The sequence below is a fragment of the Sinocyclocheilus anshuiensis genome, unplaced genomic scaffold (genome assembly GCF_001515605.1).
Source record: "Sinocyclocheilus anshuiensis isolate Anshui unplaced genomic scaffold, SAMN03320099.WGS_v1.1 scaffold856, whole genome shotgun sequence".
NCBI lineage: Eukaryota > Metazoa > Chordata > Actinopteri > Cypriniformes > Cyprinidae > Sinocyclocheilus > Sinocyclocheilus anshuiensis.
Window position 1 is genome coordinate 413492 of NW_015552603.1, and position 15532 is coordinate 429023.

Consider the following 15532-nt stretch of genomic DNA (forward strand, 5'->3'; position numbering starts at 1 on the left):
TTGGAAACAAGTTGTGCTGCTTAAAAGGGTTTTTTTTTGGGGGGGGTGGGGGGGGACCTGTGATACATATTTTTAGCATTCTTTGGTGAATAAAACGTTGAAAAGAACAGCATTTATTCAAAATAGAAATCTTTCCTAACAATATTAGTCTTTACTTTCGTTGTTTTTTTTTTATCATTTTATTATTTAACACAACCATGCTGAATAAAAGTATTACAGTTTTTTAAAACTGCTTAGACTCTAAAAGTGGTACTTGAGGCCCACTCTAGTGAAACCATTCACTCATAAACCTAATCTTTAGACCAAGTCTGCAAAACTACAAGCACATTACGTGCTTTAAACTCAGTTTGCTATTGTAAAACAAACACAGTTCTCTACATTACACACCTCGTTCAAAGCTAACAGCTCTTTTGTTTCATTTGGGAAACAGTGCCGTTGAAATGCCCTGATCGTTTACTCATGACCTACAGCCAGTGATTATGTGTGAAAATACATTATTTGTTCACTTAGAAATCAAAACTCAGTGTTTGGAGTTTGGAGAAAATAAATTGTTTTTACCACCTTGCATTTCTGTTTACAGTGTATATATGATTATATACTATGTGCGTGTAAAACATCAGTTGTACATACATACTGTATATACAGTGTATGTGCATGTATGCGAGTGCTATGACAAACTCTTGTGCACTCCATTGCACTCTGAACAAGCAAAAGACACACACAAGAGTAGTGTTTTACATTTTTCATATCTGTGTAGTTTGGTGTGTATGTGGCTAATTATTTTATGTTTGTGTGTAGAGTTTCTACGCAAAAATACAAGTTTTAAAATAGTTTTAAAAGACGTGTTTGCTTTTGCAAGATACTGTGTGTGTGACATTTTGCATGATGTGTGTGTGTTTTGTGGTTTTGTGTGTGTAGAGTTTGTGTAGAAATGGAGCCATAGTTTCAAAAACTGTGTAAGCATGTATAAAAACAAAAAAAATGACTGACCTCAAACTTTTAAACGGTAGTGTATAATGTTACAAAAGATTTCTATTTTAAATAAATGCTGTTCTTAACACTCTGTTCATCAAAGAATCCTGAAAAAGTATCGCAGGTTATATACAAAAAATATTAAGCACCACAACTGTTTCCAACACTGATAACAAAACAGCATATTAGAATGATTTTTGAAGGATCATGACACTGAAGATTAGAGTTAATGATGCTGAAAATTCAGCTTTGTATCACAGGAATGAATTATGTATTAAAGTATATTTTAAACTTGTAGCAATTCTACCCGATTCTGTACTGTTCTTTTCAATTGTAATAATATTTCACAAGTTATTTTTGATCAAAGAAATGTCTTTACAAAACATTCAAAATGATACTGATCCCAAATTTTTTAACTTTTGAATTATAATTTTTTTCATATATTACCACGCCTAGTTTCTGTAAATAAAGTTTTAAAATGAGCAGCTTTGTAAAAGTATCAGCAAAAGTATCAGAAATATGTTGTGGTCTTAAAATATCATCTTTGAGAATGAGGGGCTTTGAAGTCATAAAGCTGACCTGAAGGGAGAACAACAAAGAGCCATAGACATCAGTTAGATGGTTTATTGCTCCTGTTATATAACACTATAGTAAAACTCCTGGCGCAGAGCCTCAACTGAGTGTTTGACTTTAAAGGTCAGAGGAGTTCAGCTGCTCATCGCGTTTGATTGAAGTGTTATTGTGATCTCAGCCAAACAACATCTAAATTCCTGCTTCCAGAACCGAGTCCAGATCATCTCTTGTGTTCGAGAGAGAGTATCTTTTTAATCTTGGATCTGGCGCCCTCCCTTTCACTGGCTGACCTGCATTCACTGCGCAGCTGCTGCTGTCAATCATCTCAAACCCAGTGTTGGGACAGAGACACAGAGACCAATGAGGGAAAGTTGAAGTGCTCCTGTGAATTTGTACTTTTAAGGACCTTCGGCTTTCAGACACACAAATGGACCAGGATGAAAACAATGAGGGTAGGTGTGAATAAAATTGCTTTATAAGTAGTTCGTACAGCACTAACGTAGAAAATACACAATGATTCTGAGTAGAAGTGAACTGTGCATTATTCGCTACTGGAATGTCTTTACAGATTAACAACAATCACTTAGAGAGCACCCAGATCAGTTCTGTGTTCTTGTATAAAGGTAGCATCTTAGAAAATGTTGATTATCAACTTCAGAAGGCAAACTAAATGTTATATGTTCTATTTATTTTTAATTATTAAAACAATTAATAAAGCAGTGGTTCTCAAGGCCCTCCACTGTCCAATGGAGTATATATATACTCCATATACAGTACACTGTAAAAAATGATTTTTCAAATTTTTTTTCAAATTTCAAAAAAAAAAAAAAATTATTGTAGTGTTTTACAACAAAAAAAAATACTATTTTTCTACTTTAAAATGTCATGTTTAATTCAGTGTTTTACAACCCCAGTTCCAGAAGAATTGGGACATTTTGTAAAATGCAATAAAATCGAGAATCTGTGATTTGTTAATGCGCTTTAACTTTTATTTACCTGACAAATGTACAACGATAAGATTTCCAAAGTTTTCACTGACCAACTTAAATACATTTTGTAAATATAAACAAATGTTGATTTTGATGGCTGCAACTCCAAAAAAGTTGGGACAGAGGCAAAATAAAAGTGAAAAGGTTATAGAATATCCAAGTGAAACTGTTTTGAAACAGTTCACAGTAAGCAGGTGAATTGGTAATAGGTGAGGGTATCATGTTTTGGTATAAAAGGAGCATCTCACTCTTTGCAAGCAAAGCTGGATCATGGCTCATCACTTTGTACCAAATTTCATGAGAGAATTTCTCAATGCAAAATTGCAAAGAATTTAGGTCTTTCACCAACTACCATACATAATATTGTGAAAAGATTCAGAGAATCCAGAGAAATCTCAGTCTGTGTAGGGCAAGGCAGGAACCTCAGCTGAATGTGCATGACCTTTGAGCCCTCAGATGGCATTGCATAAGAAACCGTCATGCTGCGATGTTAAATATAGCCACATGTGCTCAGGAGTAATTTAGTAAACCACTGTCACTTAACACAGTCTGCTGCTGCTTCAATAAATGCAACTTGAATCTCTGTTACTCTAGGAGAAAACTATACATCGATTCTATGCAGTGATGCAGCAGGGTTCTCTGGGCCAGAGCTTATCTCAGATAGTCAAAAAAAATGTGTGCTGTGGTCAGATGAGTCCACATTTCAACTTGTTTCTGGGAAAAATGGACGTTGAGTTCTCAGTCCCAAAGACCAAAGGGACCATCCAGACTTTCACTAACGACATGCAAAAGCAAATGTCTGTCATGGTATGGGGGTGCAGCAGAGCAAACGGCATGGGTGACTGGAATATGTGCAAAGGTACCATTGACATGGCGGTAGGGTGACCATATGTGCCATTTTTCCCAGACGCGTCCTGGCCAGGATTTCTATATTGCCTAAAATATCTAGGTTTTGGCTTTGTTTGCGTGTGTACATTGGTGTATGACATCAAAATACCATACAGATGGTTCCTTATGCTTTCAAAATGCTCTCGAGGTACTTTGATGTCAAACACTGATCGATCTGAGCCGCGCTGCTTTTAAGTCGAACACACATCCTATGTATGCGTAACTGCATCGCTTTGACCGTAAATCCCACCTTCTCACACACACCATGATTGGTCCATTATGTACAATGCCTGCATGTTATTGGTCAAACTACTTTTCGATCATTACCTTCAGCAAGCATGAAAACAAAGCCAAAACAAATCCTGGCAAGGACGCGTCTGGGAAAAATGGCACGTATGGTCACCCTAATGGAGGCATATATTGAAATTGTACAGAGACATGTACTGCCATCAAGATCACGTTGTTCATGGGAAGTCCATGGTTATTAGATCAAGACAATGCCAGGTCTCTTTCTGCATGTGCTACAACAGCGTGGTTTTGTAGACACGTAGATCAGAGTGAATGTGCTAGATCAGTCCAGATCTGTCTCCTATTGAAAATGTATGACCAGTCATAAAAAGGAGAATCAGACAACGACGATCAGAGACTGCTGAGCATCTGAAGTCTTGTATCAAGTGAGATTAGACAAACATTTTGCTTGCAAAACTTTAACAATTGGTATTCTCAATTCCCAAACAATTAAACATTGTAATTAAAAGGAAAGTTGATGTGACACAGTGTTAAACATGCCTTTGTCCCAACTTGTTTGGAATGTGTTGCAGCCATCAAAATCAAAATTTGTTTATATTTACAAAATAAAATTAAGTTGGCCAGTGAAAATATTGGATTTTTTTTCTTTGTAGTTTAGTCAATTAAATAAAGGTTAAAGAGAATGAACAAATCACATATTCTTGACTTTTATGGCATTTCACAAAACGTCCCAACTCTTCCAGAATTGGGGTTGTACTTGTTTGCTGGTATTTTCTGTACAACAGTATTCCTCTTCTGCTGCCCAAATACCTATATAATGATAATTGTTTCAAAGTAAATCTTACCTACACCAAATTCAATCTAGGATGAGATCTTTCCATCTCCTTGAGATGTCTTGTAAAGGTTAGTCCACTGAAGGCGAGTTGTAATAACATGAGGGCTACTTATATCAAACTACAGGGAGTCACATGACAAACCAAACAATGAACACATGACACATATAGCAAAGGAACCAATGGGAACTAGACACATGAACAAAAAGACCACATGGCAAAATCACATGACAGGGTCAAAGGAAACACATGACAAGAACCAGCAAAACCCAAAACCAACTGTGACATACCCCCCCCCCACCCCAAAACCTCAAAACCCCAAAAAGTTCAGGAGGGTAGTGGAGTGGAGGTGGTCCAGGGGGTGGGGTGGAGGGCCATGTCCATGAAGGGGAACAAGATCAGGATCGTGAAACAGAGGTGGGTCTGGGCCGTGGTGCAGTGGCGGGCCTTGGAACAGAGGGCTGTGGTGCAGGGGTGGACCTGGACCATGGGGAAATGGCAGGCCTGGACCATGGAGCAATGGCAGATTGTGGAACAATGGAGGACCTGAGCCATGGAGCAGAGCTGGAAGCCACAGCGGAGCAGAAGACCACCAGGTCAGAGCCGGCGGAGCAGGAAGCCAGGGCGGAGCCGACGATCACTTCAGTGGAGACTATGGCACATGGAACCACCACGGCAGATCAGGCAGGACTGGAACAGAGAGCACAGACAGGTTAACAACGGCCTCTGTGGCCGTAACAGGACAAGAAGAGAGTTCAAGGACAGCCTCCTTGGCCATAACGGGGCAGACAGAGAGTTCAGAAGTGGACGCCGCCACCTCTGGAGGTTCTGCTGCGGAAGCCGCCACCTCTGGAGGTTCTGCTGCGGAAGCCGCCACCTCTGGGGAAAACTCGTGGACAGGAGGGGCCTCTGGGGGCAGACTCATGGAGAGGAGGGGCCTCTGGGGGCAGACTCATGGACAAAAGGAACCACCAAAACCCAAACCAACTGTGAAATGTCTAAAAAGGTTTAAACCCCTGATTTGTGTTATTTTATTATTTCTTACAATAATAAAGACAATAATAATTGAGCTATTAATAATAATAATATTAATAATTACATATGAAATTAATCTAACAAAGTATTAAACAACAAAATCAAGATGTTTTTTTCCCTCCTTAATAACTATCATCCAAGTGGATGCTGCACACTGGTGGTGGTTGAGGAGAGACCCCCCCACATGATTGTAAAGCGCTTTGGGTGTACAACAATACACAGTAAAGCGCTATATAAATGCATCATTCATTCATTCATTCATTCAACTATTGGTTTTATTTAACATACAGTTCTTGAAATTTATAGAATCATGGAATGGAATCATGGAAACGTATGGTTAATTAATATACTGACACTCAGTTTGAACATTTAAAAACAAGCAGCTTTGTCATAACTTTAGTCAACATACAGAAGAAAGGAAATTGTATTCTACATTGAAAAAAATGGTGTAGGATTTACTTTTAAACAATTTTCACTCAGAATTGCTGGTAAATGTTTACAAATAATTGCAAATAGATCAAGTAACACTGATTTAAATGTGGAATTTTGAAGCAGAAAGACTGAAACAGTATTTTCTTGTAAAACATACTCAAATAATCGGTTTCATTTACAACTTTGAAAATTCCTTTTTTGCAGTATATACCTGTATGTGGGCCTTTTTGCGTATTGTGTTGGACAGTGGAGAGTCTTTTTAAATCCAAGAGGTTGAGATAAAAGTGTCCTCTGAACGCATTGCTGTAAATGTGAGAGATCTGTCTGTGTTTGCAGATGTCACTGCAGATGCTGAGCTGGCAGCAGCGATTATGAAGCGACACTTTCGTCCGTCGCTGATCAAAACTGAAGCATGGGAAGGATATGAGTTTGCAGACATGGAGATCAAAATCACAGAGTCGACGGACTGTTACGGGGCCGTTCTGTGGCCCTCAGTACGTATCACTCACTCAGATCATTTAAACTGAGAAAGAAAAGCAGAACTAACCGGTGTCTGTTTGTAGGCCATGGTGTTGTGTCATTTCTTCGACACTCACCGTGAGGAATATAACCTGATGGACAAGAACATCATTGAGCTAGGTGCCGGAACGGGTCTTGTTACCATAGTAACCAGCCTGCTGGGTGAGACAGACCAGCCAATTCGTTTAAAAATATTTGTAATAAAAAATGTTTAGTTATTTAAATTTAGCTCAAATTAAATTAATATCATAATATTCTTTAGTTTTATAGGGGATAGTAGTAAAACCATACCACGGTGTTGTTCTCCACCTGCAGGTGCAAAGGTGACGTCAACAGACCTGCCGGATGTCCTGAGTAACCTGAGACACAATGTGAACCGCAACACCAGAAGGCGCTGCAGGCACGAGCCGTGTGTAACCGAGCTCAGCTGGGGGAAACAGCTGGAGGAAAGATTCCCACGCACAACCTGTCACTACGATTACATCATCGCCGCAGATGTGGTGTACGGGCATCCCTACCTCCACGAGCTCATGGAGACCTTCATGCACTTGAGCTCAGACGACACCGTCATCCTGTGGGCCATGCGGTTCCGTCTGGACCCGGAGAACAGCTTCGTGGACACATTTGAGAAACACTTTAGTCTGGAGGAACTTTATAACTTGCCCAGCCTGCGAATAAAGCTGTACCGCGCGTGCAAACGGCGCGGAGACACTGCGCAGACCAGCGGCTTTCAATTATTTTGAAGGGCCCCTAATATATTAACAGAACTATTATTTTATCATATATTATTAACAGAAATTTGGAGGGGTAATATAGCTACATTCATTAACCGCAATTCATTTTGTGATTCCAGAAGTTTTAAGAACTGCTACAATAGTTACAGAGGGGGAAAATAAATATGATTTCAGTTTACATCTTGATCTTTTTTTTTTTTTAAGTTAAATAATTACAATTAATATTAATTATTAATTATATATAAATAATATATGAATTATTTGTATATAATTAATGTGAATAATTATAAAAAAATGCAATACTTTTAAAGTAAATATAAATTAAATTGCATATTAGTATATTAATTATTATATTACATATAGTTTAAAATAATCCTGTGGCCATTGGCGTAGACTGTATCTGATATTTTACTCACATAATTTACATCAACAATAATTTAAAACAGACTCTATTTACTGTCTTCATGTTCCTGCTCTTATTGTGAATGATTCATCAGTGACTTTATTCTAAAATTCGAAATAAATAAATAGGAAATCAAATGTTTGTCTTCGTAATCATTTAAAATGTAATTACCTTGCAATGAAATGAAAAAGATATAGAGCACATGGCTGTTGGACAATGTTAACTAATATCACACCAATATTTCATAGTCATTTAATAATGCTGGTTAATGTTATTAAAGGATTTTTTAAAAATTCACCCAAAAATGAAAATTAGCTGAAAATCCTCACCCTCAGGCCATCCAAGATGTAGATGAGGTTTTCTTCATCAGATTTGGAGAAATTACATCACTAGCTTGTCAATGGATCCTCTGCAGTGAATGGGTGCCGTCAGAATGAGAGTCCAAACATAAAAACATTAGAATAATCCACAAGTAATTTTTTTATTTATTGATTTATTTAGTCATTTAGCAGACGCTTTTATCCAAAGCGACTTACAAATGAGGACAACAGAAGCAATCAATTGTAGTATTAAAACAACTAAAAACAGATCCAAAACTAAAAGCTACAACTTTATAAATACTACTTATACACATTTTAAAAAAATAATGAAATTAAATAAAAATGACAAATGCATGCAACAAAATTTCAAAACTTAATATTTAAATGAAAAACAAAAAATAAAGCTAAAAACAATTCAAAATATGAAAGAACAAAAGGTATAAGAGTATAATAATGATTCTAAAATAACACTAAGCCAAACACAAAAAAAACAACTACATATGTTTATGTACAACCACACACACATACGTATATATATTTATATATATACATACACATTTATAAATTCAATATATATATTATTTCATTTCCATTTAGTTTGTTGAAGTATTAAAATAACTCAAATTAAATACAACTAAAACTTAATAAAAGACCTATACAGACATAAGAAAATTCAGATATAATTTAACTAAAATTAAAATAAATAACAAATACAAATAATACAAATCAAACGACAGTAGTTTATCAGTAATCCAGTTTATCAGTAATCCTAAAAAATAATACTGCCAAACTTACATGCTAAAAAACAACAACTTACTTACACATAGTAAGAAATGGTTATAAAAACTGAAACAGAAGTGAAACTAGTAGGATACGTAAGTAATAAGTAATATTAAATTGATAAGTAGTAGTAAATAAGTAATGACTCCAGTCCATCAATTAATGTCTTGTGAAGCCAAAAGCTGTGCGTTTGTAAGAAACAAATCCATCATCAATTTAATCAAGATATTTTTATCTTTAAACCATTGCTTCCATAATAACACTTCCTACAGTGAAAAAGTCCATCTCACATGTCTCTCACATCAAAATCCACCCACACATTTGTTTAGAACCGTTCTGGACTGTTTTGGCTTGTAAACTGTGCTTGATCTGTGTAGATTTCTCTCCTGATTCAGACCAGATTTTCACTGGAGGAAGAGTTATTAAGCATTATGGACATTTATTTTAGCCCGAAGCAGCGGTTTGAAGTTAAAAACGTCTTGATGAGCTTGGAAGAAACAAACTCATCTACTCATCTCTGATAAAAGAAGCATCACCATTGTGATCCATGGAGATGCTCTGGATGGTGAACCTGACCTTTGGTCCAAAAGTGTAGCAGATCCCCCACAATCAACTCCAAATTCACAAGCAAACCACCATCACAGCAGTTCACCAGCAGAAAATCAAGGTCGGAACTCTAGCTTTACAACTTCGTGCAGCATTCAGAAGTCAAAATTCATGTTTAGTTCTGAAACTTTGCATTTCTGTAATCCATGTAAATGTAAATATGATCAATCATGCATTGAATATCTCTGTTCTAGAGAGTTGTGAGCAGTACTACTATTTTGATGTGATCACGTTTTTCATAACATTCACTCTCTTGAGTTTTGATGACTTTTTGATACAGAAAATTTACTTTTACAATTTGAACACGGGCATATTCATTGCTGGGAAATGGAAGATTCAGATGAAAATACTGTGTCCGGTTTCCTTCTCTAAACAACTGATTCTGCAACATTGCTTACAATGTTTACAGGTCTTTATTATTGGGCACTTCTAGATAAAAGTAGACCTGTTTTTTTTTTGGCATAGTTTCTAAGTTAAGAAGAACCAGATGTGTTCATGACTAACAGCACGTAGCAGTAATGGATTACAAACATGTTCTGGATCTTCTGAGAACAGCAGCCCATTTGGACCATGTAACAGAGATATTTGATACTGGCAGCATGTGCTTGAGTCTGCCAGTGTCATTATTACATGATGCAAACACATGTACACCACATACAATCCACATACATCTACTCCTGCAGAAGAGAGTTTTCAAAAACATCCTCAAGCAGGAAAGCCAGTCATTTTAACAAGATGCTCTCTTCATGCACGCATCTGTCAAATGGTGTAAATGTAGCTTGGTGTCTCTGGTGCCAAATCACCAAAATATCAGGCCCTACATGGTGAAGATGTTCAATTGCCCACTGATTCCAGAGAATTTTGACAACCATACAAGAAACTGGAGAAGATACAGAGCGGATTTAGTGCGAGCCAGTTGGATAAGAGTTTAACAGCAATGACCTCATGTGGCCTGCAGAGATATAATGAGTGTTATATTGGGTTTCCCTTCTGTGGAATCAATTTAGGGCATACCAGCTGCCTAGACTCATAGAAGCCAACAGGGATGGAATTAATGGCTAAAAATTAAAGGTTGAATGCTACGTTTAGATTACATTGCACCACAAAACCAACAAAATGATGTACATTTTGCATTATCGTGTGTATTTTATTTACCTTGAAAAGCACTGCATAACATATGATGCATAAATTATTACATTTAAATACTTAATTTATCAATATTTTATTGGAGAGGGCCAGTTTACTTAACTGTGTGCATTTTGTTTACCCTAAGAATTCTCATTACAAACTAGAGATGTTTCCCCACTCCACCCATCATTACGATTATGTTTTTGCAGCTGATGTGGTCTATCACCATGACTGCCTCAATGAGCTTCTTGACACCATGCTTCACTTTTGTCAAACAGGGACAACAATTATCTTAGCAAACAAGGTCCATTATCAGTCAGACCTGGTGTTTCTTGAGAACTTTAAGAAAGCTTTTAACGCCACATTACTGACAGAGCTGGATAAGGTGAGGATTTACTCAGCTACCATGAGAATCTGATGAAAGGTGATGTGACTGATGTGAACTTAACGCACTATTTCAAGAAGGCTTTCCTGATTACACTGCTGGAACAGGTATAGGAGGTGAAGATAAGCATGGCTGTGGCTCATGTTTGTTTGACACCAAGTTCACACTGCAGACAATTCCCATTTGTTTTTAAAATCAATCTTAAGGACTCACTGTCAACATTGACGTTTGTAAGTTATCAAATCAGCATCTTCCGGCAATGTAGTGAATTCTCAGATATGCTAATTTGATAGCCAGACTCAGACCAAGACCTTCTACCATACTGTCACACTACGCTATCAATAAACACACGAAGATGACATTTTAGAAAGTCTGTCATCCAACACAGGGTAGAGTTGATGAGACCGGACAAACACTGGGTAAGAACACAGGGTTTAAATAAGAGGGGAACTAACAAGATAATTGAACTAAACAGGTGAACATGATGACTAATTAGACACACGAGGAAAACTAGGTCACAGGGCTAAGATGGTTTAGCTTTAGTAATCCTTGCTGTTGAGTGTTCAAACAGTGCAATATTTTTTTGATCTATGAGTCACATTTTGTCAGCCGGGAATGTGGGTTCATACCAAATTTTAAAGATTACCTTCTTGGCTGCAGTTAGTGCTGAGTGAGCAAACAAATATTGGGATGTTTAGGAATAACCCTATCACATAATTCTGTAACAATTACAAAAACTTTATCCCAAAATTTACTAATGAGTGGACAGTCAAAGAACATTAGCATATAGGTCCCCACAGAGTTACGCAATGTACAAAAGGGAGTAGGCAAGCGCTTCATTCTATGTAACACATACAGAGTTCCACAGACCTTGTGGATCAGTTTAAAGTTGATGGGCAGTATTCTTGGACATCATAGGAACATTTTCCCATATCCAGTCCCAGTTAGGTTTATAGGGGGCCAGTTCCTTTTTCCATATTGTAGTGATGGAAAGTGCACCGGAGCCATGATTCAACAGTTTGTTATAAAGAAATGAAACTGCTCCTCATGTCTGAGAAAAATTCACAGTCCATCAGTGGATCAGCGTCCAAGTTACAGTTCCATGGTACTCCATATGCGCGCATTGCACTTCTCAACCTTAAATACAAAAAGTAGGGATATCCAGAAAGATTGTAACATTCTTTCAAATACTGAAAGGACCTTAGGCCCTGATTATTAAAAATGTCACCCAGAACAAATACACATTGATCAGACCATGGCTTGAAGACAAAGTGTTTTTCCCCAGATTGTATATTATGATTATTCCAAATCAGAGACTCTTTTGTAAATTTACTAGAACATCCCATAAATGTACAAACATCATTCCAGATTTTAAGAGTTACCCACGATTTTATCATCAAACATTAGGTCTTTTTACACCAGTAAATAACATATCTTGTAGTTGATGTAGAAGCACAGCAGATGCTTCTGTGTTACGCCAAGAAATCTCAGATTTTACCTCCAACCAAGTCTTAAAAAAGCATAGCCGACATAGATTCTCTATGGGGTTCAGGTCTGGTGAGTTTGCTGGCCAGTCAAGCACACCAACACCATGGTCATTTAACCAACTTTTGGTGCTTTTGGCAGTGTGGGCAGGTGCCAAATCCTGCTGGAAAATGAAATCAGCATCTTCAAAAAGCTGGTCAGCAGAAGGAAGCATGAAGTGCTCTAAAATTTCTTGGTAAACGGGTGCAGTGACGTTGGTTTTCAAAAAACACAATGGACCAACACCAGCAGATGACATTGCACCCCAAATCATCACAGACTGTGGAAACTTAACACTGGACTTCAAGCAACTTGGGCTATGAGCTTCTCCACCCTTCATTCTAATTTATTGAGATGCACCTGTAATTGAAAGTTAGCAACAGCCAAACCTCCTTTAGCAGGACTTCTCTGTAATGTTTTACGTTTAATGAATGTTTGTTGTTCCAAATGAATTTAGTTATAATGGAGTTCATTTCTTTGAAAAAGGTTTGATAAGGAGAATGAAAAATAAAAACTGGAAAATAAAAATAAAAGTCTAGGGAGAACATTCATTTTAATGATTGCGATCATACCATGCAATGAAAGTAATAATCCATCCCATCTCTCTAGGTCTCATCTAATATTATTGATTAAGAAACTATAATTTTGCTTGACTACAGCCTGGAGTGAGGGAAGGATCTGAATTCCTAAATACTTGAATGTATTACTGACTGGAATTAAGGAGGACACAGATACAGTATCGCACAATACAGATAATGGCATTAATACTGATTTCTCCCAATTAATCTTATAACCACTCACATTACTAAAATCGTTGAATATTTTAAGACACTGAGAGACAGAAGTGGAAATGTTATACAAATACAGCAAGATGCCATCAGCAAAAGGAGATATGTGGTGTTTGGAGTAGTATATACTGATAGGCGAAATTATATGATCCTGAAGAATTGCCAGTGCCAGAGGCTCTAATGAAAGGGCAAACAACAATGGGGATAATGGGCATCCCTGTTTTGTATTACTGCCCAGCAGAAAAGCACCTGAGCAACCGATCCCTGTCAACACCTGTGCAAAAACATTGCTATAGAGAGTTCGTACCATATATATATATAAAATGGGGACCAAAGCCAAAACAATTCAAAACTGACCAAAGATACATCCACTCGATGCGATCAAAGGCTTTCTCTGCATCTAGTGAGAGAACAGCTCATTGATCGTCAGTCGGATTGGGCATGTCTATAATATTCAGAAGACGTCGAACATTATCCATAGCACAGCGTCCCTTAATAAATCCTGTCTGATCATAAGAGATTAAAAAACCAGCAACTTGATCTAAATTAAGGGCTAGAACTTTAGCATAAACCTTAGTGTCCATGCAAATTAATGAAATCGGCCTATAGCTAGAGCAGTCGAGAGGGCTCTTCCCTTTTTTCAAAATCAGGGAAATAAGGGCAGTGTTCTGATCTCTGTGAAAACAACCCGTGTCTATGGCAAAATTTAAGGAATCAAGAAGGAGTGGTCCAAGCAAATCCCATATCACTAAGTATGGCTTCTGGGGGTAAGCCATACAGGCCAGGGGCCTTACCCTTATTCACTGATTCTAAAGCCTCTTTTAATTCACTCAGTTCAATTGGAGAATTGAGAAAATTACGTTGCTTGTCACTTAGGTGAGGGAGATTTAATTTTGATATGAATTCAATTCTCTGTTGTTCATCCAAACCCACCTCGGAACTGTAAAGCTGCTCATTAAAGTCCTTAAATATAGCATTCGCCTATTCACTATTTTTCAGCCTTAAAGCCAGCAATTTAGTTGGGCCTTTCTCCATTAAAATAGTAATTGAGTTGCGATGGAGCAAAAATTCCACCATTTTTAGTAAAATTGCCTTGTAGTCAGATCTTAAATTTCCCAAAATCCTACTCTTCTGTTCTGTAAAAGTTTATTTAAAATCCTTCTCCAGTATTTTACTTTTACTTTAGATTTATTATCATAAGAGGCAAAAGAAATAGTTTCCTCTCAGAAAACACTTAGCTGTTTCCCATAAAATTTGTGGATTAGCAGCTGAACGTCTCTGTTATATAGGTAACCCTCGTTACCCCCGTGCACCTAAGCCCATGAAGAAGCTACACTACGGGTAGAGTGAGTTCTCACCCCCAGGGGGCATGGCTCGCCTTGGGATTGATATGCCAAGGCGATGGCATCCACTATCCTGTGGGCCAACCGCTGCTTGGAAACAGCCTTCCCTTTCTGCTGGCCTCCATAGCAGACAAAGAACTTCTCTGAGCTTATGAAGCTCTGGGTGCGGTCCACCATGCTCAAGGCTCTTACAGGACACAGCAACGCCAAGGCTGGATCTGCCTCCTCCGGGCACAGCGCCAGCAGGCTCACCACCTGGTTACGGAAGGGAGTGGTGGGAACCTTTGAGCACATATCCAGGCCGGGGTCTCAGGACAACGTGAGAGTGGGCCGGCCCAAAAATGCTTGTAGATCCCCGACCCTCTTGATGTAAGTGAGCATGGTCTTAAGCTGGGCTCACACTGTGTGATTTTTAAAAGCCCTTTAGGATTGTAATTGTCAGACTGTACGAACATGATAATCACAGGATGTTCCTGTGGCTCAGTGGTAGAGCATTGTGTTAGCAGCGCAAAAGGTTGTGGGTTCGATTCCGATCAAGTAACACTGTGGGATCTCAGTTGTCAATGTCAGACTGTACGACAGTTTTCAATTGTCTTGAAAAACGAAGACAGTTTGACGTTCGTCGTAGGAGAAGTCACACTGCAGGACTGTGCGGTGTTTGGAAGATCTTCTGACATCTTCCGAATTTCGTTGGAGGTAAAATTTCATCGCAATGGCCATTAATCAGCTGTTGGTGAACATGTCAAACCAGCGATCAAAGATTACAGATTTTAGCCTAGGATTATAGGAATCTTTTAGGATTTTCAAAATTTGTCTCAGACGACCAAATCGTGGCCAAAATCGCACAGTGTGAGCCAGCCTTTAGGCAAGTTAGAATATACAGGTACATCTAAAAAAATTAGAATATCATGAAAAAGGTCAATATTTTTTGTCACTCATTTCAGAAAGTGAAACACATATATAGATTCATTACACATAGAGTGAAATATTTCAAGCCTTTATTTCTTGAAATTTTGATGATTATGGCTTAC

The 15532-nt window shown here is 37.8% G+C and overlaps 1 protein-coding gene across 1 annotated transcript; it reads left to right on the top strand.

Moving 5' to 3' along the window:
• The first annotated feature begins 1840 nt into the window (after nucleotides 1–1840).
• Nucleotides 1841–7375, top strand: mettl21e (methyltransferase like 21e). Its single transcript, XM_016456834.1, has 4 exons — nucleotides 1841–1997; nucleotides 6308–6465; nucleotides 6535–6652; nucleotides 6806–7375. Exons 1-4 carry the CDS (start codon nucleotides 1973–1975, stop codon nucleotides 7231–7233), a joined length of 729 nt encoding a protein of 242 aa, XP_016312320.1. The 5' UTR covers nucleotides 1841–1972; the 3' UTR covers nucleotides 7234–7375.
• Nucleotides 7376–15532: the final 8157 nt, after the last annotated feature.